Here is a 24,757-nt window from a genome sequence, read left to right on the forward strand (position 1 = left end):
AGGTGACCTTATCATAGAAGGAAGGAAATTAGTTACACAGGACTTTCTCTTAGTGAACCTCTGTTGACTGTACATGATGATTACATTGTGCTTAAATGCTTTTCAGCAGCACTTTAGTTGGATCTTCTCCATGACTTTCCAGGTACTGTGGTCAGACTAACAGGTCTGCAGATTCCTGGCTCTTCTCTCTCACCCTTTTTACAAACTGGAATAACGTTGGCTGGCTTGCAGTGAGTGAGAACATCTCTGGCCTCCCAAGACCTGTCTGAATTCAGTGGAGGTGAGTGTCGTGAGGGTTGTTCACCGCATGAGCAGTGTTTGTTGGTGAGGAAGATGAGGTGGGGCAGGAAGGGTCTCTGTGTGTCTGTGTTGATGGTGCTGGAGTGCCTGGCAGGCAAGAGGCAGGTTGGGCCAGGGCAGGGCAGGGCTGGGGGTGCCAGTGAGTCAGGTGGACTCATGTCTGCTCCCCAGAAAGGGGGAGTTGTGTATCTGGATGTGCATAAGTCCATGAGGAGTGGTGGTTTGAATTCGGGATTCCTGAATGAATTTCCTGATTCTCTTTCACTGGACATAGTGGAATCTCATGGAGCTGGGCAAGGGGAGAAGCCAAGTCCTGTTTCTGGAGACGACTCAGTGGCAGTAGCAGGAATGACTGTGGGCCAGTTGGATAGAAAGTATCTTGGCAGAGGAGGACATTGCAGTCCTGGTGGAGAACAAAAGGACCTGGAGGTGCCAATCAACCCCTGAGGTAAAAGGGGCTACCAAGTCTCCATGGCAGCATTGGCAAAAATGTTGGCAGGAGGTTGAGGGAGGTGACCGTTCCTGTCTCCTCAGCACTGGTGAGGTCTCGTGTGTAGTCCTGTGTGCGGGTCTGAGCTCCCCAGTGGAAGAAGGACATGGATGTATTAGTGCAGGGGAAGTGCAGGTTCACAAAGATGCTAAAGGGTCTGAGACATGTTCCACCTGACAAGACAATGAGAGAGCTGGGATGTTTTAGCCGGGAGGCAAAGAGCACATGGGGGATGTTATCAATGTGTGGAAATTTCAGAGGGGAGGGAATAAAGTGGGTTTGCAGGGAGGGCTTGAGAGTCATGCTTGGGAAGAGAGTTATTCATGTGTGTGCTGGTATGGGAGAGCTCTTGTCCCAGATGAGCGCAGGGAAGCGTTCTCATGTGGAAGGCTCTGTTTGAGCCAGGGATGGGTTTGTGTCACATCCTGGAAGCCACTGGGCACTGGTGTTGGTGGTGGCATATTTCCTGGGAGAGGTCTTGTTTCCCTTTTCCACCCACCCTGATGGGCCATTGAGTCCTGGTTTTTCTAGAGTGAAGTTGAACAAGCTGTGGGAGAAAAAAGACAGTAGCTGGGATGAAGGAGAATTTTATTGAGGGAGAAGAGTGAAAAGGCAGGAGTGCCAAGTGGAACAGCACAAGTCTGAGGTGCAAAGAAAGATGTGGGAGTAGAGGAGAAGGACCTTCATCGAGGTACACAGGCAGCCCAGACTGGCTACTACCCTGCTTCCGTGTTTGGTGCCTGGAGACGAGGAGCCATGGACATCAGGTCCCTGTGCCAGGAAGGGCCTAGAGGTGCGTGTCCTCAATGTGTGGTGTGGCTTCCAGGGTGTGTGTGGTTGGCATCACGGGTGGTGGCGAGAGCCCTTAGCAGATGTATCCACCCCTTCTGCCACCGAAGCAGCCCAGGCCTCCGAAGCCACCCAGGCCCCTGAAGCCGTAGCCAAAAGCGCCGGAGTTGACGGCAACTCCCTGGGCACCGAGTTCGTTGCCCACGGCAGCCGATGCGGAGGATCCGACGGCGGTGCTCTGGGGGTGGGAGGTGAGGATGGGTCCTGGCAGGGTGACCAGCATGGCGGGAGGCTGGATGACGACGCGGGAGTCCTGGCACTGCAGGGAACAGGGCTCGTTGCAGCTGTTGGCCAGCGGGGTGGGTCCCCAGGAGCCGCAGGCGTCGTAGCAGGCCATGTGTGTGGTGTGGAGGGGCCCTGGAAGGGACGAGAGGCTGTTGAGCAAGCGCAGGGGTGTGGGGGTGCGAGGAGCGGTGTTGCAGGAGGGTGAGGGAGTGGGGAGGCTGGTGTGGGGCTGTGGGGAGCGTGGCGGTGGGGAGGCGTGAGGGCTGCTGAGGCTGGGGGCAGAGCGTGCTGGAAGAGAGGGGCCAGGTGGGGCAGGAGAAGGAGGGGAAGGGGGTTGAGGCTCACCTTGTTGAGCACGAAGGGCGGAGAAGGCGTCAGGAGAAGTGTGTGAGGGAGAGAGGCGCTGGGCCGGCTTTTATGCTGGTCCCCGAGGGGCGGGACAGCCTTTGCGCATGGCGGCATTTTGCAGCCAGCAGCTGTTTGATGCCACAGCCTGGCCAGGAATGAGGAGGGTGTGTTTTCCTTCCCGCAATGCTCCAGTTTCTTGTTCTTGTCTTGAGGACGTGTCCACTTGGCCCTGGTGGCACCTTTGAAGTGTGAGCATTAGAGGCCAATGTCTCGGCGTTGCTGGTGCATGTCAGTGCGGGCAGAGGATGCGGCTGAAGCGTAGGAGAGGTGGTGTGTCATCAGTGAGGTCATCCCACAGCACTCGTGTGGTTTGCGGTTGCATTGTGTGGAAGGCGCCTCATTTCCTCACAGCCCTGGCAGGCTGCTCTGGGCTCTGGAGCTGTGACGGGCATGAGGAGCTGCCTCTTCTGTGGTCTTTGGTCTCTCCCTTCTTTGCTAACATCTCTCTAAGCCTGTCTTTAGGCCTGGCTTCCCTGATTGGGTTTGATCTGTTCATGTCTTGGTGCCCCTCTTGCTTTTAAACTTGTAGCTGTGTGGATTTGTTATATGACACAAGGTTTTGGAGCAAGAGAGCTGCTCATTTCCTTGCAGAGCTGGAAGACTGGTCTGGGCTTTGGAGTTGTGCTGGGCCTGAGTGTCTGCTCCTTCCATGGTGTTTGATCCCTCACCTGCCTGCTGCCATCTCATTAAGCGTCTCATTAGGCCTGGCCTTTGGTCTTGATTGTGCTCTGTGGGTGTGTTGGTGCCCTCTTGCTTGTAAGCTTGTAGCTGTGTGTATTAATTTTATGCAGCACAGTTTTTTTAGCATATGGGTGTCATGGTTTTCTTCTGTGAGAAAGTACCAGAAGATTCCCCATGTGTGAGGGACAGTCCCCGTATGCCAAAAGACAAGCTGGCAGGGAAGCAGACTGGCCTGGCCTTAACTGAGAGGTTTGGCTTGAACTCATGAGAAAAAAGAGAGTTTTTGACGTCTGCCAGAAAAGGCAAGATACTCAGGAGGAACACCAGGATGTTTTGATGTCATGCACGGGGGAATTTAGAAGGGCCAAAGCCCAACTAGAACCTAATCCAGCTCCTGCTATAAAAGACAATACAAACTTTTTCGGTATATTTTTTGAAACAGAAGGAAAGCTAAGGAGAATCTCCAACTTGTAGTGGATTCAGGGAGCAACACATTTACAATGGATGAGGAAAAGGCCTTAATGCCTTCTTTGTCTCAGAGTCTAAGCATAAGACCAGTTGTTCTCTGTGCACCCAGCCCCCTGCGCTGGGAGACGGGGATGGGGCATAGAACAAAGCCCCAGGAATCCAAGGGGAAATGGTTGGTGACCTGCTACACCACTTGGACACACACAGGTCTATGGTGCCAGATTGGTTCTCCCCAGGAGTTGTGAGAGAGCTGGCTGAGATGCTCCCCAAGCCACTTCGCAGCATGTATCATCAGAGCTGACTCTCTGGGGAGGTCCCCATTGACTGGAAGTCAGCAAATGTGACACCTGTCTAGAAGAAGGACCCAAAAGAGGATATGGGAAATTACAGATGTGTCAGTTGGATCTTGTTGCTTTGTAAGGTCGTGGAACAGATTATCCTGAGTGCCTTCACATGGCAGGTACAGGACCAGCAGGTCATCAGACCTAGTCAGCATGGGTTTATGAAAGGCAGGTCCTGCTTGACCAACCTGATCTCCTGGTATGAACAAGGTTACCCACTTTATTGGATGAGGGAATGCTGTGCATGCTGTGTAGTAAGTCTGTGCATGCTGTAGTAAGTAAAGTCTTTGACATAATTTCTCCTGGAGAAAGTGTCTGCTCATGGCTTGGACAGGCGTAATCTTCACTGACTAAAACACTGGCTGGATGGCTGTGTTCAAAGAGTTGTGATGACTGGAGTTAAATGCTCACAAGAGGTGTTCCCTGGGGCTCAGTCCTGGGGCCAGTTCTGTTTAATATCTTTCTCCGTGATCTGGACAAGGGAATGGAGTGCACCCTTAGTAAGTTTGCAGATGACATCAAGTTGGGCAGGAATGCTGATGTGCTGGACAGTAAGAATGCTCTAGAGAAGGATCTGGGCAGGCTGGATCGATGATAAGCTGCCAATTGTCTGAGGTTCAACAAGGCCAAGTGTCGGGTTCTGCACTTGCATCACCACCACCCCATGGAACACCAGAGGCTTGGTGGAAGACAGTTTGTAAAGCTGCCTGTTGGAAAAGGACCTGGGCTACTGGTGACCAGCTGGCAGAACATGAGCCAGCGTGTGCCCAGGTGGTCAGGAAGGCCAACAGCATTCTGGCCTGTGTCATCACAGTTGTGACCAGCAGGAGCAGGGCAGTGAGCATCCCCCTGTATTTGGTGCTGGTGAGGCTGCACACAGAATCTGTGGTTGATTTTTGGGCCCCTAATGACAAGAAAAAGCTTGAGGTTCTGCAGTGAATTGAGAAAAGGGGAAGGAATCTTGTGAATAGTCTGGAGCACAGTTGGGATGGGGAGCAGCTGAGGGAGTTGGAGGGTTCAATCTGGAGAACAGGAGGCTGAGGGGAGACCTTCTCGCTCTCTGCAACTGCCTGAAAGGAAGTTGTAGAGCAGAGTGTATGGGTCTCTTCTCCCAACTGACAGAACTGGAGAAAGTGGCTTGAAGTTGCCCCAGGGGAGGTTTAGTGTGGCTATTAGGAAAAATGGCTTTTCCTGAAGGGTTTTGGGGCATTGGAACAGGCTGCCCAGGACAGTGGTGGACTCACCATCTCTGGAGGTGTGCAGAAATGCATAGATGTGGTGCTTGATGAGAGGGGTTAGTGGTAGACTTGTGTTAGGTTAATAGTGGTAGACTGTTGTTAGGTTAAGAGCAGGACTTGATGATCCAAAAGTTCTTTAGTAACCCAAACAATTCTATGATTTTACAAGACTGGCCAGCAAGCTCCAAGGCAGAGCCACTGCTGGCTACAGCTGAGCCAGCCAGCAATGGTGGTAGCACCTCTGTGAAAACATGTTTATGAAGGGAAAAAAACTCCTTGAGAACAGTAACCATAAGAGAGGAGGGAATAAATGTGGGAGACAAATCTCTAGAGACACCAAGTTCAGCGAAGAAGGAGGAGCAGGAGGTGCTCTAGGTTCTGGAGCAGAGATTGCCCTGCAGGCTGTGGTGACGAACTGGGCTGAAGCAGGTTGTCCCCCTGCAGCTGACGGAGGTCCACAGTGCAGGAGATGTCCACAGTGGAGGAGATAATCACGTGGAGCCTGTAGAGGACCTGACGCTGGAGCGGGTGGGTGCACCCACAGGAGGTGTGACCCTGTAGGAAGCCTTTGTTGGACCACAGACTTGGTAGGGCCTGTGAAGCCATAAGGAAAATCTAAGTACTAAATGATTCTGTGATTCTGCTTCTGGTAGAGCCGGAGAGTGATGCTGGGGAAGAAGGATGGTGAAGTGTGTGTTGGGAGGTCTCACCAGAGGCATGTTGAGGAGAGTGTTCTCATGTCAAAATCTTTCTTTGATCCAGTGATGGGCTTGTATCATGTTCTGGAAGACCCCCAGATTCTGGTCTGTTTTCTTGGTGGTGTAGGTGGTGACATAATTCCTGTGACAGGTCTTGTGGCCCTTTTCCCCCCCTATCTAGTTTGCTTCTTGAGCCCTGGCTTTGTGCTGGGTGAGGTTGGAAGAGCCTTGAGAGAAGAAAGAAAGACGTCTCAGGCTGGGATGCAAGAGGAGTTTATTGACAAAAAAAAAAGAGAGAAAAGTCAGGAGCACCGAGGAGAAGGTGACAAGTATAAGCTGTACGTAGGGTGACCATCAGCTGAGGTTGCGTCTGTGACATAGATCTTGCGTGAGCACCCAGATCTTCCTGGCTCCTTTAGACAAGGAGCCACGTACAGCAGGTCCACGTGCCTAGAAGGGTTGAGAGGTGAGGCCACAATCCATACCGTAGCGTCATTGTGGTAGGTGGTTTCCATCAGGGTTGGTGGCGAGGGCCCTTAGCAGATGTAGCCGCCCCTTCTGCCACCAAAGCAGCCCAGGCCTCCAAAGCCGTAGCCAAAGGCACCAGAGTTGACGGCAACTCCCTGGGCGCCGAGTTCGTTGCCCACGGCAGCCGATGCGGAGGATCCGACGGCGGTGCTCTGGGGGTGGGAGGTGAGGATGGGTCCTGGCAGGGTGACCAGCACGGCGGGAGGCTGGATGACGACGCGGGAGTCCTGGCACTGCAGGGAACAGGGCTCGTTGCAGCTGTTGGCCAGCGGGGTGGGTCCCCAGGAGCCGCAGGCGTTGTAGCAGGCCATGTGTGTGGTGTGGAGAGGCCCTGGAAGGGACGAGAGGCTGTTGAGCAAGCGCAGGGGTGTGGGGGTGCGAGGAGCGGTGTTGCAGGAGGGTGAGGGAGTGGGGAGGCTGGTGTGGGGCTGTGGGGAGCGTGGCGGTGGGGAGGCGTGAGGGCTGCTGAGGCTGGGGGCAGAGCGTGCTGGAAGAGAGGGGGCCAGGCGGGGCAGGAGAAGGAGGGGAAGGGGGTTGAGGCTCACCTTGTTGAGCTCGGAGGGAGGAGAAGGTGTCAGGAGAGTGTGTGAGGGAGAGAGGCGCTGGGCCGGCTTTTATGCTGGTCCCTGAGGGGCGGGACAGCCTTTGCGCATGGCGACATTGTGCAGCCAGCAGCTGTTTGATTCCACAGCCTGGCCAGGAATGAGGAGGGTGTGTTTTCCTTCCCACAATGCTCCAATTTCTTGTTCTTGTCTTGAGGACGTGTCCACTTGGCCCTGTTGGCACCTTTGAAGTGTGAGCATTAGAGGCCAAAGGCTTGGTGTTGATGTTGCGTGTCAGTGCGGGCAGAGAACGCGGCCGAAGCGTAGGAGAGGTGGGGTGTCATCAGTGAGGTCATCCCACAGCACTCGTGTGGTTTGCGGTTGCATTTTGTGGAGGGCACCTCATTTCCTCACAGCTGTTGCAGGCTGGTCTGGGCTCTGGAGCTGTGACGGGCATGAGGAGCTGCCTCTTCTGTGGTCTTTGGTCTCTCCCTTCTTTGCTATCATCTCTCTAAGCCTGTCTTTAGGCCTGGCTTCCTGATTGGGTTTGATCTCTGCATGTCTTGTTGCCCCTCTTACTTTTAAGCTTGTAGCTGTGTGGATTTGTTATACGACACAAGGTTTTGGAGCAAGGGAGCTCCAGGGGTGGTTTCTGAGATGAGGTTCACAAAGGTTCTCTAATGTTCATAGAGATTCCCTATGTGCAAAAATATGAAGCTGTGGAGAAGAAGACCATCCTAGCTAGACAGAGAGCTTTAGCTGGAACTTTGTAAAACAAAGAGAGTTTATGACTTTTACAGGAACGGGCAGATAACTCAGGAGGACTACAGGGATGCCATAAGGTTGTGTAGCGAGCAAATTAGGATTGTGGCAGCACTACTGCAACATAATCTGGGTACTGTTGTAAAATATAATTTAATGAATCTAGACATACGGTATCAACCAAAGGAGGACTAATGAGAAAGTCCATCCTTTACAGGATGTGGGGGCAGTCACAGGGCAAAGGATGAGGAAAATGCTTTCTTCGCCTCAGTTTTTCAGGTCATGGAGCAGATCATATTGTGTGACATCATGCAGCACGTGCAGGACAACCGGGCGATCAGGCCCAGTCAGGATGGGGTGATGAAAGGCAGGTCCTGCTTGACCAACCTGATCTCCTTCTCTGACAAGGTGACCCACTTAATGGCTGTGGATGTTGTCTACCTAGACCTTATTAACACCTTTGACACTGATTCAACTGGAGAAAGTGGCTGCTCATGGCTTGGACAGGTGTATTCTTCACTGGCAAAAAAACTGGCTGGATGACTGAGCCCAAATATCTGTGGTGACTGGAGTTAAATCCAGTTGGTGGCTGCTCACAAGTGGTGTTCCCCAGGGCTCAGTCCTGGGGCCAGTTCTGTTTAATATCTGTCTCCATGGTCTGATGTGGGGATCGAGTGGACCCTCAGTAAGTGTAGCCTGGAGAAAGGGAGGCAGAGGGGAGACTTTCTCGCTCTCTACAACTACCTGAAAGGAGGTTGTAGTGAGGTAGGTGTCAGTGTCTTTCCCAAGGAATAAGGAACAAGGAACAGGACAAGAGAAAATGGCCTCAAGCTGTACCAGGGGAGATTTACAGTGGACAGTAGGGAAATTTATTCACCGAAAGTGTTGGGAAGTACTGGAATGGACTGCCCAGGGTAGTGGTGGAGTCATCATCCCTGGAGGTGTTTAAAAGATGTGTAGATGTGGTGCTTGGGGACATGGTTTAGTGGTGACCTTGGTATTGCTTGGTTAACACTTGGATTTGATGATCTTAAAGGTCTTTTGTATCTGAAACAATTCTTTGATTCTATTCAATGGCACCAGCCAGCTCCAACCAGACTGGTTCCTGGTGAAACCTGAGTCAACCAGCAATGGTGGTAGCACAATTGTGTGAACATCTTTAAGAAGGGGAAAAAGGACTGCAAAATTGTAACTGGAAGAGAGGGGGGGATATATGTGAGAGAAAAACCTCTACAGACAGCAAGTTCAGTGAAGAAGAAGGTGCAGGATGTGCTCCTGGTGCTGGAGCAGAGATTCCCCTGCAGCCCGTTGTGAACCCCACGCTGGAGCAGATTGTCCCACTGCAGCCTCTGGAGATCTCCCTGTCCTTACAAAGACTCAGGAGCCTTTCCTCAGATTTTCTTCCCTCATGCAGTTGAGGAGGGGGAGTGATAGAGCAGCTTGGTGGGCACCTGCCATCCAGCCAAGGTCAAGCCAGCCCAGAGCCCCATCTTGCCAGCAGAGCAGGGTCACGGGATTGTTCCTGCTCCTGGTCTTAAGTGCCCCAGGTTGTGCCTCAGGGACTCCACACTGAGGAGGATGGTGACCTCACAAAGGGACTTTCTGTGTGACCTCAGAGCACAGGGACAGTTGCTTGGTGTCCCCTGCACTGGTGCTCCATGGACCCTGCAGCAGGGAGGCTGGTGGTGCAGAGACCCCCTGCATGGGTCACTGTGGGGCCCTGCTATGAAGACAGGATGCTCTACCCAGGGCTCCACCCTGTAACACGGTGAGACAGTGGCCAGATTCTCCCATGTACGTGGAGCAGGGACTGTTCATCCAGGCTCACAGTGCAACAAGGACCCACACCTGGGTCAGCTGAGGACCCAACAGCAAGGGGGTTGTGACCTGGGTACCTTGTCTGGTTTGTACGGGTTCCTGGCAGGAAGGAGAGATGTGGACATGTGACCCCACATGGGCGGACCTGAGAACCTGCAGTCCGGGCAAAAAGTGCAGTGTCTGTTGATACATTGATTTAGTGAATTTTATTCAGCGGCGTTGGTATTTAATCAGGGCATTTTCACACCATCTTGCTCCTCTTAAGTCCCCGAGCTGCTGTCCTGTGAGGCCTTTGGTTTAGTTTTCAGCAGTATTTCTACTCATTCATTCCCTTGTTCACCCACCAGCCCTCCCAGCAGTTATTTTGTGTTTGTCTGCTGAAGATTATCTATATATTATAGTGGCGCTGTTGATTTTCAAGTCCTGACAGGCACCTTCTGGAAGCTTCCAGGGGCTTCTAGAGCAGCTGGTGCCTGTCAGCTGCCCTCGATGGTCAAATTGTTATCTGCCCCCTGATTGGCAGGTTGTTACCTGCTGCCTGAAGGTCAGTCTGTTACCTGCCCCCTGATTGGCTGGTCAGTGAGTGCTGAGGCAGTGCCTGGCTGTGGGGAGGGGAGGCTGCGACTGGGGGCTGAGGCTGGAGAGCTCTGGGAGAGCTGGTGAGGCCGGTGAGAGGCCCAGGGGAGCGGGACCGGCAGGCAGGGGAGGCTGGTGAGTGACGGCTTTGGGGTGTGAATGTGGGGTGAGCGCCGAGGGGTGAGGCCATTTCTGTGTGCAGTGTTTGTGGGGCCAGAGTGGGACTGGGCGTAGTGCAGGGGCAATGGGAGGCGTGTGTGGTGCGCGGGGCTGTGAACCTGAGAACCTCGGGGGGATGTTTGCATGGGAAAGGGTTGGGGAAGCAGAATAGACTAGACTAGAGCAGTCGAGATGGAAGGCAGCTATGGTGACCATCTTGTCTAACTGCCTGAGCGCATCAGGGCTCAGTAAAAGTTAAAGCGCGGTGTGAAGAGCAGTGTCCAAATGCCTCAGAAACACTGACTGGCTTGGGGTTTCGACCACCTCTCTAGGAAGCCTCTTCCAGTGTTTTACCGCTGTCGCTGTAAATAAATGTTTCCTGATGTCAAGTTTAAACCTCCAGTAGTGCAGCTTTGAACCATTCCCATGTGTCCTGTCACTGGATCTGATGGAGAAGAGCTCAGCACCTCCATTTCCACGTCCCCTCCTCAGGAAGCTGCAGAGAGCAATGAGGTCATCCCTCAGCCTCTTTCTGTCCAAATGAGACGAGTCCAGTGTTATCAGCTGGTCGTCTAGGACACGCATTCCAGATCTTTCTCCAGCTCTCTTGCCCTCCTGTGGGTGCTTTCAAGTACTTTGATGTTCTTCTTAAGTTGTGCAGCCCAGAACAGCTCACAATACTCCCCCCATGCGGATAGCTCAAAAGCTTTGCTATAATCCAGAAAAGCTGTGACCAGCAGCTTCCCTTCATCCACGAGACAGGTGACCTTATCGTCGAAGGACAGGAAATCAGTTGCAGAGGACTTTCTCTTAGTGATACCCTGTTGACTGTACCTGATGATTACATTGTCCTTAAATGCTTCTCAGCAGCGCTCAGTTGTTACTTCTCCATAATTTTGCAGGTACTGTGGTCAGACTAACAGGTCTGCAGATTCCCGGCTCTTCACTCACGCCCTTTTTACAAACTGGAATAACGCTGGCTGGCTTGCAGTGAGTGAGAACATCTCTGGCCTCCCAAGACCTGCCTGAATTCAGTGGAGGTGAGTGTTGTGAGCATTGTTCACCGCATGAGCAGTGTTTGTTGGTGAGGAAGATGAGGTGGGGCCAGAAGGGTCTCTGTGCGTCTGTGTTGAAGGTGCTGGAGCGCCTGGCAGGCAAGAGGCAGGTTGGGAAAGTGCAGGGGTGGGCTGGCAGAGCTGGTGAGTCGGGTGGACTCACATCTGCCTTCTAGGTATGGGGGATTGTGTATACGGATGTGTATAAATCCGTGGGAAGACATGGTTTAAACAGATGATTGCCGATGGAGCTTCCTGATTTCCTTGGCACAGGGGAGTGTCATGGAGCTGAGCAAGGGGAGAGGCCAAGTCCTGTTCTGGGGAGGACTCAGAGCTGGCAGCAGGAATGACTGGGGGAGAGTTGAACAGAAAACAGCTTGGCAGAGAAGGGTCTTGTGGTTCTGGTGGAGAAGAAATGGGCTCTAAGGTGGCAATGAACCCCTGAGGCAAAAAGGGGCCATCAAGTCTCCAAGGCAGCATTGAGAAAAGTCTTGACAGGAGGTTAAGGAAGGTGCCTGTTCTTCTCTCCTCAGCACTGTTGAGGTCCCATGTGGGATCCTGTGTGCAGGACTGAGTTCCCCAGTGGAAGAAGGACATGGATGTATTAGTGCAGCTTTCTGAAGATGCTAAAGGGTCTGGAACATCTTCCACCGGAGGAGACGCTGAGAGAGCTGGGATGTTTAGCCAGGAGGCAAAGAGCACATGGGGGATGTTATCAATGTGGAAATTTCAGAGGGGCGGAAATGAAGTGTGTTTGCTGGGAGGGCTGGAGAATCATGCTGGGGAAGAGAGTTATTCGTGTGTGTGCTGGCATGGGACAGATCTTGTCCAAGATGTGCACAGGGCAGCGTTCTCATGTGGACGGCTCTGTTTGAGCCAGGGATGGGTTTGTGTCACATCCTGGAAGCCACTGGGCACTGGTGTTGGTGGTGGCATATTTCCTGGAAGAGGTCGTGTTATTCTTTTCCACCCACCCTGATGGGCTACTGAGTCCTGGTTGTTCTCACATGAAGTTGGATGAGCTGTGGAAGAAGAATACAATAGGCTGCATCTCAAGCTGGGATGAAGGAGAAGTTTATTGAGGGAGAAAAGTGAAAAGGCAGGAGTGCCAAGTGGAACAGCGCAAGTCTGAAGTGCAAACAAAGATGTGGGAGAAGAGGAGAAGGACCTTCATCGAGGTACGAAGGCAGCCCAGGCTGGCAACTTCCCTGCTTCCATTTTTGGTGCCTGGAGAGAAGGAGCCATTGACAGCAGGTCCCTGTGCCAGGAAAGGCCTAGAGGTGCGTGTCCCCAATGTGTGGCGTGGCTTCCAGGGTGTGTGTGGTTGGCATCACGGGTGGTGGCAAGAGCCCTTAGCAGATGTATCCACCCCTTCTGCCGCCAAAGCAGCCCAGGCCTCCGAAGCCACCCAGGCCCCTGAAGCCGTAGCCAAAAGCGCCGGAGTTGACGGCAACTCCCTGGGCGCCGAGTTCGTTGCCCACGGCAGCCGATGCGGAGGATCCGACGGCGGTGCTCTGGGGGTGGGAGGTGAGGATGGGTCCTGGCAGGGTGACCAGCACGGCGGGAGGCTGGATGACGACACGGGAGTCCTGGCACTGCAGGGAACAGGGCTCGTTGCAGCTGTTGGCCAGCGGGGTGGGTCCGCAGGGGCGGCAGACGTCGTAGCAGGCCATGTGTGTGGTGTGGAGGGGCCCTGGAAGGGACGAGAGGCATTTGAGCAAGTGCAGGGGTGTGGGGGTGCGAGGAGCGGTGTTGCAGGAGGGTGAGGGGGTGGGGAGGCTGGTGTGGGGCTGTGGGGAGCGTGGCGGTGGGGAGGCGTGAGGGCTGCTGAGGCTGGGGGCAGAGCGTGCTGGAAGAGAGGGGCCAGGCGGGGCAGGAGAAGGAGGGGAAGGGGGTTGAGGCTCACCTTGTTGAGCTCGGAGGGAGGAGAAGGCGTCAGGAGAGTGTGTGAGGGAGAGAGGTGCTGGGCCGGCTTTTATGCTGGTCCCCGAGGGGCGGGACAGCCTTTGCGCATGGCTGCGTTTTGCAGCCAGCAGCTGTTTGATGCCACAGGCTGGCCAGGAATGAGGAGGGTGTGTTCTCCTTCCCGCAATGCTCCAATTTCTTGTTCTTGTCTTGAGGACGTGTCCACTTGGCCCTGGCGGCAGCTTTGAAGTGTGAGCTTTAGAGGCCAAGGACTTGGCGTTGATGGCGCGTGTCAGGGCGGGCAGAGGACGCGGCCAAAGCGTAGGAGAGGTGGGGTGTCATCAGCGAGGTCATCCCATGGCACGCGTGTGGTTTGAGGGTGTGTTGTGAAGAGGGGGCCCCATTTCCTTGCAGCACTGGCAGGCTGGTCTGGGCTCTGGAGCTGTGCCAGGCATGAGTAGCTGCCTCTTACATGGTCTTTGGTCTGTCCCCTCTTTGCTAACATCTCTCTAAGCCTGTCTTTAGGCCTGGATTGCTGGTTGAGTTTGATCTGTGCATGTCTGGGTGCCCCTCTTGCTTTTAAGCTCGTAGCTGTGTGGTATTGTTATACATTCAGAATGTTTTGGATCAAGGGAGCTACAGGGGTGCTTTCTGAGATAAGGCTCATGAGGATTCTGTTCATAGAGAGTCCCTATGTGCAAAATTTGAAGCTGTGGGGAAGAAGACATTCCTGGCTAAACGGAGAACTTTAGCTGAATCTCTGGATAATAATGAGAGTAGATGACTTTTACAGGAAGGGGCAGGTATCTCAGGAGGACTACAGGGATGTCGTGTTATGCAGGGGGAAAATTAGGATTGGGAATGTGCAACTACAACATAATCTGGATACTGTTGTAAAATAGAAGAAATTTTTTCCAGACATACATGATCAACTAAAGGAGGGCTAACGAGAATCTCCATCCTTCACTGGATGTGGTGGCACTCATGCAGAGCAAAGGATGAGGAAAATTCTTTATATTTTCTTTGTCTCGGTCTTTCTAATAAGACCAGTTGTTCTCTGGATACCAAGCCTCTGATGTAGAAAACGGAGAAGAACAAACCCCCAGAATCCACAGGGAAATGGTTGGAAACCTCCTACACCAGTTGGACACTCAGAAATCTATGGGGCCTGATGGAATCCAGCCAAGGGTACTGAGGGAGCTGGCGGAGGCGCTCACCAAGCCACTTTGCATCATTTATCTGCAGTTCTGGCTCATCAGGGAGGTCCCACTTGGCTGGAGGTTGGCAAATGTGCTGCTTATGTAAGAAGAAGGGACAGAAGGAGGATCCAAGGATCTGCAGGGCTGTCAGTCTGACCTTGGTGCCAGGGAAGGTCATGGAGCAGATCATATTGAGTGACATCACACAGCACGTACAGGACAACCAGGCGATCAGGCCCAGTCAGGATGGGGTGATGAAAGGCAGGTCCTGCTTGACCAACGTGATCTCCTTCTCTGACATGGTGACCCACTTAGTGGAGGAGGGAATGGCTGTGGATGTTGTCTACCTAGACTTTATTAACGTCTTTGACACTGATTCAACTGGAGAAAGTGGCTGCTCATGGCTTGGACAGGTGTATCCTTCACTGGCAAAAAGCCTGGATGCATGACTGGGCCCAAACAGCTGTGGTGGCTGGAGTTAAATCCAGTTGGTGGCTGCTCACAAGTGTTGTTCCCCAGGGCTCAGTCCTGGGGCCAGTTCTGTTTAATATCTGTCTCCATGGTCTGATGAGGGGATCGAGTGGACCCTCGGTAAGCGTAGCCTGGAGAAAGGGAGGCCGAGGGGAGACTTTCTCCCTCTCTACAACTACCTGAAAGGAGGTTGTAGTGAGGTAGATGTCAGTGTCTTTCACAAGGAAGAAGTATCAGGACAAGAGAAAATGGCCTCAAGCTGCCCCAGGGGAGATTTACATTGGATATTAGGGAAATTTATTCACCAAAATTGTTGTCAAGCATTGACTGCCCAGGGTAGTGGTGGAGTCATCATCCCTGGAGGTGTTTAAAATGTGTAGATGTGGTGCTTGGGGACATGGTTTAGTGGTGACCTTGGTATTGCTTGGTTAACACTTGGATTTGATGATCTTATAGGTCTTTTGTACCTGAAACAAGTATTTGATTCTATTCAATGGCACCAGCCAGCTCCAACCAGACTGGTTGCTGGTGAAACCTGAGCCAACCAGCAATGGTGGTAGCACAAATGTGTGAACATCTTTGAGAAGGGGAAAAACGGCTTCAAAATGGTAACTGGAAGAGAGAGAGGGATGGATGTATGTGACAGTAAAATCTCTACAGACAGCAAGTTCAGTGAAGAAGGAGGTGCAGGATGTGCTCCTGGTGCTGGAGCAGAGATTCCCCTGCAGCCCGTTGTGAACCCCACGCTGGAGCAGATTGTCCCACTGCAGCCTCTGGAGATCTCCCTGTCCTTACAAAGACTCAGGAGCCTTTCCTCAGATTTTCTCCCCTCATGCAGTTGAGGAGGGGGAGTGATAGAGCAGCTTGGTGGGCACCTGCCATCCAGCCAAGGTCAAGGCAGCCCAGAGCCCCATCTTGCCAGCAGAGCAGGGTCACGGGCTTGTTCCTGCTCCTGGTCCTCAGTGCCCCAGGCTGTGCCTCAGGGACCCCACACTGAGGAGGACGGTGACCTCACAAAGGGGCTTTCTGTGTGACCTCAGAGCACAGGGACGGTTGCTTGGTGTCCCCTGCACTGGTGCTCCATGGACCCTGCAGCAGGGAGGCTGGTGGTGCAGAGACCCCCTGCATGGGTCACTGTGGGGCCCTGCAGAGAAGAGGGGATGCTAGCCTGGGGATCCCCCGACAAGGGATCATTTGTGGACCCCACAGCAAGGTGAGACCATAGTCTGGGGACTCCTGCGTAGGTGGAATGGGGACCATGGGGCAGGTGGCCAGTGCAACAAGGACCCACACTTGGATCTGCTGAGGACCCCACAGCAAGGGGGTGGTGACCTGGGCACCCAGCATGTGTTGTTCAGGGTCCTGGCAACAAGGGGATGCAGGATACAGGACTCTGTGTTTTTGTCCCTGGAACCTGACCGTGAGTGAAGATGGTGTCACGGGCACTGCCAGGTGGTTGGGCTGGGGCCAACAGCAAGAGGGGTCCATGACAGGGACCCCACATGGGTGCCCGGACACCTGTAGCACAGGCAAGAAGTGCAGAGTCTTTTGATGTATTTATTGATTGCAGTTTTTTGGGGGTGTTATTTAATAAGGACTTTTTCCCTCCACCTTACCCTTCTAAGTCCCCCGAACTACACTTGTCCGAGGCCTTTGGTTTGGTTTTCGGCAGCATTTCTACTCATTCACTCCCATGTTCACCCTCCAGCCGTTGAGGATTGTTGAGGATTATCTTATTTATTGTACCAAAGGTCTTGATTTTGGGGTCCTGAAAGGCACCTTCTGGAACATTCCAGGTGCTTCTATAGTGACTGTAAGCTGCCCACTGATGGTCAGGTTGTTACCTGCCCCCTGACTGGCTGGTCAGTGAGTGCTGAGGCAGTGCCTGGCTGTGGGGAGGGGAGGCTGCGACTGGGGGCTGAGGCTGGAGAGCTCTGGGAGAGCTGGTGAGGCCGGTGAGAGGCCCAGGGGAGCGGGACCGGCAGGCAGGGGAGGCTGGTGAGTGACGGCTTTGGGGTGTGAATGTGGGGTGAGCGCCGAGGGGTGAGGCCATTTCTGTGTGCAGTGTTTGTGGGGCCAGAGTGGGACTGGGCGTAGTGCAGGGGTAATGGGAGGCGTGTGTGGTGCACGGGGCTGTGCGCCTGAGAACCTCGGGGGGATGTTTGCATGGGCAAGGGTTGGGGAAGCAGAACAAATGGGACTAGAGCAGTCCAGTTGGAAGGGACCAGCAGTGACCATCTAGTCCCACTGCCTGAGCACATCAGGGCTCAGTAAAAGTTAAAGCGTGGTGTTAAGAGCAGTGTCCAAATGCCTCTGCAACACTGAGAGGCTTGGGGTATCGACCACTCTCTAGGAAGCCTCTTGCAGTGTTTGACCACTGTCCCTGCAAATAAATGTTTGGTGATGTCAAGTTTAAACCTGCAGTGGTGCAGCTTTGATCCATTCCCATGTGTCCTGTCACTGGATCTGATGGAGAAGGGCTCAGCACCTCCCTCTCCACGTCCCCTCCTCAGGAATCTGCAGAGAGCAATGAGGTCGTCCCTCAGTCTGTTTCTCTCCAAAGTAGACAAACCCACTGTCCTCATTTGCTCCTTTAGGACATGCCTTCCAGATCTTCGTACAACTTTGTTGCCCTCCTGTGGGTGATTTCAAGTACCTTGACATTCCTCTTAAATTGTGGGACGCAGAACACCTCACAATATTCCCCCCAGTCACATAGATCAAAATCTTTCTTAATTCCAGAAAAACTACATCCACCAGCTTCCCTTCATCCACAAGGCAGGTGACGTTGTCTTAGAAGGATAGGAAATCAGTTACACAGGACTTTCCCTTAGTGAACCCCTGTTGACTGTACCTGATGATTACATTGTCCTTAAATGCCTTTCAGCAGCACTCGGTTGCACCTTCTCCATAATTTTCCAGGTACTGTGGTCAGACTAACAGGTCTGCAGATTCCTGGCTCTTCACTCACGCCCTTCTTACAAACTGGAATAACGTTGGCTGGCTTGCAGTGAGCGAGAACATCTCTGGCCTCCCAAGACGTGCCTGAATTCAGTGGAGGTGAGTGTCGTGAGGGTTGTTCACCGCATGAGCAGTGTTTGTTGGTGAGGAAGATGAGGTGGGGCAGGAAGGGTCTCTGTGTGTCTGTGTTGATGGTGCTGGAGTGCCTGGCAGGCAAGAGGGAGGTTGGGCCAGTGCAGGGCTGGGCTGGGGGTGCCGGTGAGTCAGATGGACTCATGTCTGCCCCCCAGAGAGGGGAGGTTGTGTATCTGGATGTGCATAAGTCCATGGGGAATGGTGGTTTGAATTCAGGATTCCTGAATGAATTTCCTGATTCTCTTTCACTGGACATAGTGGAATCTCATGGAGCTGGGCAAGGGGAGAAGCCAAGTCCTGTTTCTGGAGACGACTCAGTGGCAGTAGCAGGAATGACTGTGGGCCAGTTGGATAGAAAGTATCTTGGCAGAGAAGGACATTGCAGTCCTGGTGGAGAACAAAAGGACCTGGAGGTGCCAATCAACCCCTGAGGTAAAAGGGGCTACCAAGTCTCCATGGCAGCATTGGCAAAAATGTTGGCAGGAGGTTGAGGGAGGCGACCGTTCCTGTCTCCTCAGCACTGGTAACGTCCCATGTGGGGTCCTGTGTGCGGGTCTGAGCTCCCCAGTGGAAGAAGGACATGGATGTATTAGTGCAGGAGAAGTGCACGTTCACAAAGATGCTAGAGGGTCTGGGACATGTTCCACCTGACAAGACAATGAGAGAGCTGGGATGTTTTAGCCAGGAGGCAAAGAGCACATGGGGGATGTTATCAATGTGTGGAAATTTCAGAGGGGAGGGAATAAAATGTGTTTGCTGGGAGGTCTGGAGAGTCATGCTTGGGAAGAGAGTTATTCGTGTGTGTGCTGGTATGGGAGAGATCTTGTCCAAGATGTGCGCAGGGAAGCGTTCTCATGTGGAAGGCTCTGTTTGAGCCAGGGATGGGTTTGTGTCACATCCTGGAAGCCACTGGGCGCTGGTGTTGCTGGTGGCATATTTCCTGGGAGAGGTCTTGTTTCCCTTTTCCACCCACCCTGATGAGCTACTGAGCCTGATTTTTCTCACGTGAAGTTGAATGAGCCGTGGGAGAAAAAGACAATAGGCTGCATCTCAAACTGGGATGAAGGAGAACTTTATTGAGGGAGAAAAGTGAAAAGGCAGGAGTGCCAAGTGGAACAGCACAAGTCTGAGGTGCAAAGAAAGATGTGGGAGAAGAGGAGAAGGACCTTCATCAAGGTACGCAGGCAGCCCAGGCTGGCAACTTCCCTGCTTCCGTGCTTGGTTCCTGGAGACGAGGAGCAGGTCCCTGTGCCAGGAAGGGCCTAGAGGTGCGTGTCCTCAATGTGTGGGGTGGCTTCCAGGGTGTGTGTGGTTGGCATCACGGGTGGCGGCGAGAGCCCTTAGCAGATGTATCCACCCCTTCTGCCGCCAAAGCAGCCCAGGCCTCCGAAGCCACCCAGGCCCCTGAAGCCGTAGCCAAAAGCGCCGGAGTTGACGGCAACTCCCTGGGCACCGAGTTCGTTGCCCACAGCAGCCGATGCGGAGGATCCGACGGCGGTGCTCTGGGGGTGGGAGGTGAGGATGGGTCCTGGCAGGGTGACCAGCACGGCGGGAGGCTGGATGACGACACGGGAGTCCTGGCACTGCAGGGAACAGGGCTCGTTGCAGCTGTTGGCCAGCGGGGTGGGTCCGCAGGGGCGGCAGACGTCGTAGCAGGCCATGTGTGTGGTGTGGAGGGGCCCTGGAAGGGACGAGAGGCTGTTCAGCAAGCGCAGGGGCGTGGGGGTGCGAGGAGCGGTGTTGCAGGAGGGTGAGGGAGTGGGGAGGCTGGTGTGGGGCTGTGGGGAGCGTGGCGGTGGGGAGGCGTGAGGGCTGCTGAGGCTGGGGGCAGAGCGTGCTGGAAGAGAGGGGCCAGGCGGGGCAGGAGAAGGAGGGGAAGGGGGTTGAGGCTCACCTTGTTGAGCGCGGAGGGAGGAGAAGGCGTCAGGAGAGTGTGTGAGGGAGAGAGGCGCTGGGCCGGCTTTTATGCTGGTCCCCGAGGGGCGGGACAGCCTTTGCGCATGGCGGCATTTTGCAGCCAGCAGCTGATTGATGCCACAGCCTGGCCAGGAATGAGGAGGGTGTGTTTTCCTTCCCACAATGCTCCAATTTCTTGTTCTTGTCTTGAGGACGTGTTCACTTGGCCCTGGCGGCAGCTTTGAAGTGAGAGCATTAGAGGCCGAATACTTGGCGTTGATGGCGCTTGTCAGGGTGGACAGAGGACGCGGCCGAAGCACAGGAGAGGTGGCGTGTCATCAGTGAGGTCATCCCATGGCACTCGTGTGGTTTGTAGTTGCATTGTGTGGATGGGGCCTCATTTCCTTGCAGAGCTGGAAGACTGGACTGGTCTGGGCTTTGGAGCTGTGCTGGGCATGAGGGTCTGCCCCTTCCAGGGTGTTTGATCCCTCACCTGACTGCTGCCATCTCATTAAGCCTCTCATTAGGCCTGGCCTTTGGTCTTGATTGTGCTCTGTGGGTGTGCTGGTGCCCTATTGCTTGTAAGCTTAAAGCTGTGTGTATTTGCAGCACAGTTTTTTTAGCATATGGGCGTCATGGTTTTCTTCTGTGAGAAAGTACCAGAAGATTCCCCACGTGTGAGGGACAGTCCCCGTATGCCAAAAGACAAGCTGGCAGGGAAGCAGACTGGCCTGGCCTTAACTGGGAGGTTTGGCTTGAACTCATGAGAAAAAAGAGAGTTTTTGACGTCTGCCAGAAAAGGCAAGAAACTCAGGAGGAACACCAGGATATTTTGATATTATTCAGGGCGGAGATTAGAAGGGCCAAAGCCCAACTAGAACCTAATCCAGATCCTGCTATAAAAGACAATACAAACTTTTTTCGGTATATTTTTTGCAACAGAAGGAAAGCTAAGGAGAATCTCCAACTTGTAGTGGATTCAGGGGGCAACACATTTACAATGGATGAGGAAAAGGCCTTAATGCCTTCTTTGTCTCAGTCTCTAAGCATAAAACCAGTTGTTCTCTGTGCACCCAGCTCCCTGCGCTGGAAGACGGAGATGCGGCATAGAACAAAGCCCCAGGAATCCAAGGGGGAATGGTTGGCGACCTGCTACACCACTTGGCACACACAGGTCTAGGGGGCCAGATTGGTTCTCCCCAGGAGTTGTGAGAGAGCTGGCAGAGATGCTCCCCAAGCCACTTCGCAGCATGTATCATCAGAGCTGACTCTCTGGGGAGGTTCCCATTGACTGGAAGTCAGCAAATGTGACACCTGTCTAGAAGAAGGACCCAAAAGAGGATATGGGAAATTACAGATGTGTCAGTTGGATCTTGTTGCTTTGTAAGGTCGTGGAACAGATTATCCTGAGTGCCATCACATGGCAGGTACAGGACCAGCAGGTCATCAGACCTAGTCAGCATGGGTTTATGAAAGGCAGGTCCTGCTTGACCAACCTGATCTCCTGGTATGAACAAGGTTACCCACTTTATTGGATGAGGGAATGGCTGTGCATGCTGTGTAGTAAGTCTGTGCATGCTGTAGTAAGTAAAGTCTTTGACATAATTTCTCCTGGAGAAAGTGTCTGCTCATGGCTTGGACAGGCGTAATCTTCACTGACTAAAACACTGGCTGGATGGCTGTGTTCAAAGAGTTGTGATGACTGGAGTTAAATGCAGTTGGTGGCCGCTCACAAGAGGTGTTCCCTGGGGCTCAGTCCTGGGGCCAGTTCTGTTTAATATCTTTCTCCGTGATCTGGACAAGGGAATGGAGTGCACCCTTAGTAAGTTTGCAGATGACATCAAGTTGGGCAGGAATGCTGATGTGCTGGACAGTAAGAATGCTCTAGAGAAGGATCTGGGCAGGCTGGATCGATGATAAGCTGCCAATTGTCTGAGGTTCAACAAGGCCAAGTGTCGGGTTCTGCACTTGCATCACCACCACCCCATGGAACACCAGAGGCTTGGTGGAAGACAGTTTGTAAAGCTGCCTGTTGGAAAAGGACCTGGGCTACTCGTGACCAGCTGGCAGAACATGAGCCAGCATGTGCCCAGGTGGTCAGGAAGGCCAACAGCATTCTGGCCTGTGTCATCACAGTTGTGACCAGCAGGAGCAGGGCAGTGAGCATCCCCCTGTATTTGGTGCTGGTGAGGCTGCACACAGAATCTGTGGTTGATTTTTGGGCCCCTAATGACAAGAAAGAGCTTGAGGTTCTGCAGCGAATTGAGAAAAGGGGAAGGAATCTTGTGAATAGTCTGGAGCACAGTTGGGATGGGGAGCAGCTGAGGGACTTGGAGGGTTCAATCTGGAGAACAGGAGGCTGAGGGGAGACCTTCTCGCTCTCTGCAACTGCCTGAAAGGAGGTTGTAGATGGGTGGGTGTTGGTCTCTTCTCCCAGTGACAGAACTGGAGAAAGTGGCTTGAAGTTGCCCCAGGGGAGGTTTAGTGTGGCTATTAGGAAAAATGGCTTTTCCTGAAGGGTTTTGGGGCATTGGAACAGGCTGCCCAGGACAGTGGTGGAGTCACCATCTCTGGAGGTGTGCAGAAATGCATAGATATCGTGCTTGATGAGAGGGGTTAGTGGTAGACTTGTGTTAGGTTAATAGTGGTAGACTGTTGTTAGGTTAAGAGCAGGACTTGATGATCCAAAAGTTCTTTAGTAACCCAAACAATTCTATGATTTTACAAGACTGGCCAGCAAGCTCCAAGGCAGAGCCACTGCTGGGTAAAGCCGAGCCAGCCAGCAATGGTGGTAGCACCTCTGTGAAAACATGTTTATGAAGGGAAAAAAACTCCTTGAGAACAGTAACAATAAGAGAGGAGGGAATAAATGTGGGAGACAAATCTCTAGAGACACCAAGTTCAGTGAAGAAGGAGGAGCAGGAGGTGGTCTAGGTTCTGGAGCAGAGATTGCCCTGCAGGCTGTGGTGAAGAACTGGGCTGAAGCAGGTTGTCCCCCTGCAGCTGACGGAGGTCCACAGTGCAGGAGATGTCCACAGTGGAGGAGATAACCACGTGGAGCCTGTAGAGGACCTGACGCTGGAGCGGGTGGGTGCACCCACAGGAGGTGTGACCCTGTAGGAAGCCTGTGTTGGACCACAGACTTGGTAGGGCCTGTGAAGCCATAAGGAAAATCTAAGTACTAAATGATTCTGTGATTCTGCTTCTGGTAGAGCCGGAGAGTGATGCTGGGGAAGAAGGATGGTCAAGTGTGTGTTGGGAGGTCTCACCAGAGGCATGTTGAGGAGAGTGTTCTCATGTCAAAATCTTTCTTTGATCCAGTGATGGGCTTGTATCATGTTCTGGAAGACCCCCAGATTCTGGTCTGTTTTCTTGGTGGTGTAGGTGGTGACATAATTCCTGGGACAGGTCTTGTGGCCCTTTTCCCCCCCTATCTAGTTTGCTTCTTGAGCCTTGGCTTTGTGCTGGGTGAGGTTGGAAGAGCCTTGAGAGAAGAAAGAAAGACGTCTCAGGCTGGGATGCAAGAGGAGTTTATTGACAAAAAAAAAAGAGAGAAAAGTCAGGAGCACCGAGGAGAAGGTGACAAGTATAAGCTGTACGTAGGGTGACCATCAGCTGAGGTTGCTTCTGTGACATAGATCTTGCCAGAGCACCCAGATCTTCCTGGCTCCTTTAGACAAGGAGCCACGTACAGCAGGTCCACGTGCCTAGAAGGGTTGAGAGGTGAGGCCACAATCCATGCCGTAGCGTCATTGTGGTAGGTGGTTTCCATCAGGGTTGGTGGCGAGGGCCCTTAGCAGATGTAGCCGCCCCTTCTGCCACCAAAGCAGCCCAGGCCTCCAAAGCCGTAGCCAAAGGCGCCAGAGTTGACGGCAACTCCCTGGGCGCCGAGTTCATTGCCCACGGCAGCCGATGCGGAGGATCCGACGGCGGTGCTCTGGGGGTGGGAGGTGAGGATGGGTCCTGGCAGGGTGACCAGCACGGCGGGAGGCTGGATGACGACGCGGGAGTCCTGGCACTGCAGGGAACAGGGCTCGTTGCAGCTGTTGGCCAGCGGGGTGGGTCCCCAGGAGCCGCAGGCGTTGTAGCAGGCCATGTGTGTGGTGTGGAGGGGCCCTGGAAGGGACGAGAGGCTGTTGAGCAAGCGCAGGGGGGTGAGGGTGCGAGGAGCGGTGTTGCAGGAGGGTGAGGGAGTGGGGAGGCTGGTGTGGGGCTGTGGGGAGCGTGGCGGTGGGGAGGCGTGAGGGCTGCTGAGGCTGGGGGCAGAGCGTGCTGGAAGAGAGGGGCCAGGCGGGGCAGGAGAAGGAGGGGAAGGGGGTTGAGGCTCACCTTGTTGAACGCGGAGGGAGGAGATGGCGTCAGGAGAGTGTGTGAGGGAGAGAGGCGCTGGGCCGGCTTTTATGCTGGTCCCTGAGGGGCGGTACAGCCTTTGCGCATGGCGACATTTTGCAGCCAGCAGCTGTTTGATGCCACAGCCTGGCCAGGAATGAGGAGGGTGTGTTTTCCTTCCCACAATGCTCCAATTTCTTGTTCTTTTCTTGAGGATGAGTCCACTTGCCCCTGTTGGCACCTTTGAAGTGTGAGCATTAGAGGCCAAAGGCTTGGCGTTGATGGTACGTGTCAGTGCGGGCAGAGGATGGGGCCGAAGCACAGGAGAGGTGGGGTGTCATCAGTGAGGTCATCCCATGGCAATCGTGTGGTTTGCGGTTGCATTGTGTGGAGGGCGCCTCATTTCCTCACAGCTGTTGCAGGCTGCTCTGGGCTCCGGAGCTGCGAAGGGCATGAGGAGCTGCCTCTTACGTGGTCTTTGGTCTCTCCCTTCTTTGCTAACATCTCTCTAAGCCTGTCTTTAGGCCTGGCTTCCTTGATTGGGTTTGATCTGTTAATGTCTTGGTGCCCCTCTTGCATTTAAACTTGTAGCCGTGTGGATTTGGTATATGACACAAAGTTTTTGAGAAAGAGAGCTGCAGGAGTGGTTTCTGAGGTAAGGTTCTCAAAGGTTCTGTAATGTTCATAGAGATTCCCTTTGTGCAGAAATATGAAGCTGTGGGG

The 24,757-nt window shown here is 53.5% G+C and overlaps 3 protein-coding genes across 3 annotated transcripts; all 3 read right to left on the reverse strand.

Moving 5' to 3' along the window:
* Window positions 1-1,655: 1,655 nt before the first annotated feature.
* Window positions 1,656-1,976, reverse strand: LOC309436674 (feather keratin-like; the record flags this gene model as incomplete). The annotated part of the gene is made up of 1 exon (XM_082046039.1): window positions 1,656-1,976. One exon carries the CDS (start codon window positions 1,974-1,976, stop codon window positions 1,656-1,658), a length of 321 nt encoding a protein of 106 aa, XP_081902165.1.
* A 10,514-nt stretch (window positions 1,977-12,490) lies between these two features.
* On the reverse strand, window positions 12,491-12,811 carry LOC309436246 (feather beta keratin-like; the record flags this gene model as incomplete). The annotated part of the gene is made up of 1 exon (XM_082045276.1): window positions 12,491-12,811. The coding sequence occupies one exon, from the start codon at window positions 12,809-12,811 to the stop codon at window positions 12,491-12,493; it is 321 nt and encodes a 106-aa protein (XP_081901402.1).
* Window positions 12,812-19,149: 6,338 nt separating this feature from the next.
* LOC309436602 (feather beta keratin-like) lies at window positions 19,150-19,470 on the reverse strand (the record flags this gene model as incomplete). Its single annotated transcript, XM_082045884.1, has 1 exon — window positions 19,150-19,470. The coding sequence occupies one exon, from the start codon at window positions 19,468-19,470 to the stop codon at window positions 19,150-19,152; it is 321 nt and encodes a 106-aa protein (XP_081902010.1).
* Between the last annotated feature and the right edge of the window lie 5,287 nt (window positions 19,471-24,757).

The sequence above is a fragment of the Streptopelia decaocto genome (assembly GCF_964273445.1).
Source record: "Streptopelia decaocto genome assembly, chromosome: 2".
Taxonomy (NCBI): Eukaryota; Metazoa; Chordata; class Aves; order Columbiformes; family Columbidae; genus Streptopelia; species Streptopelia decaocto.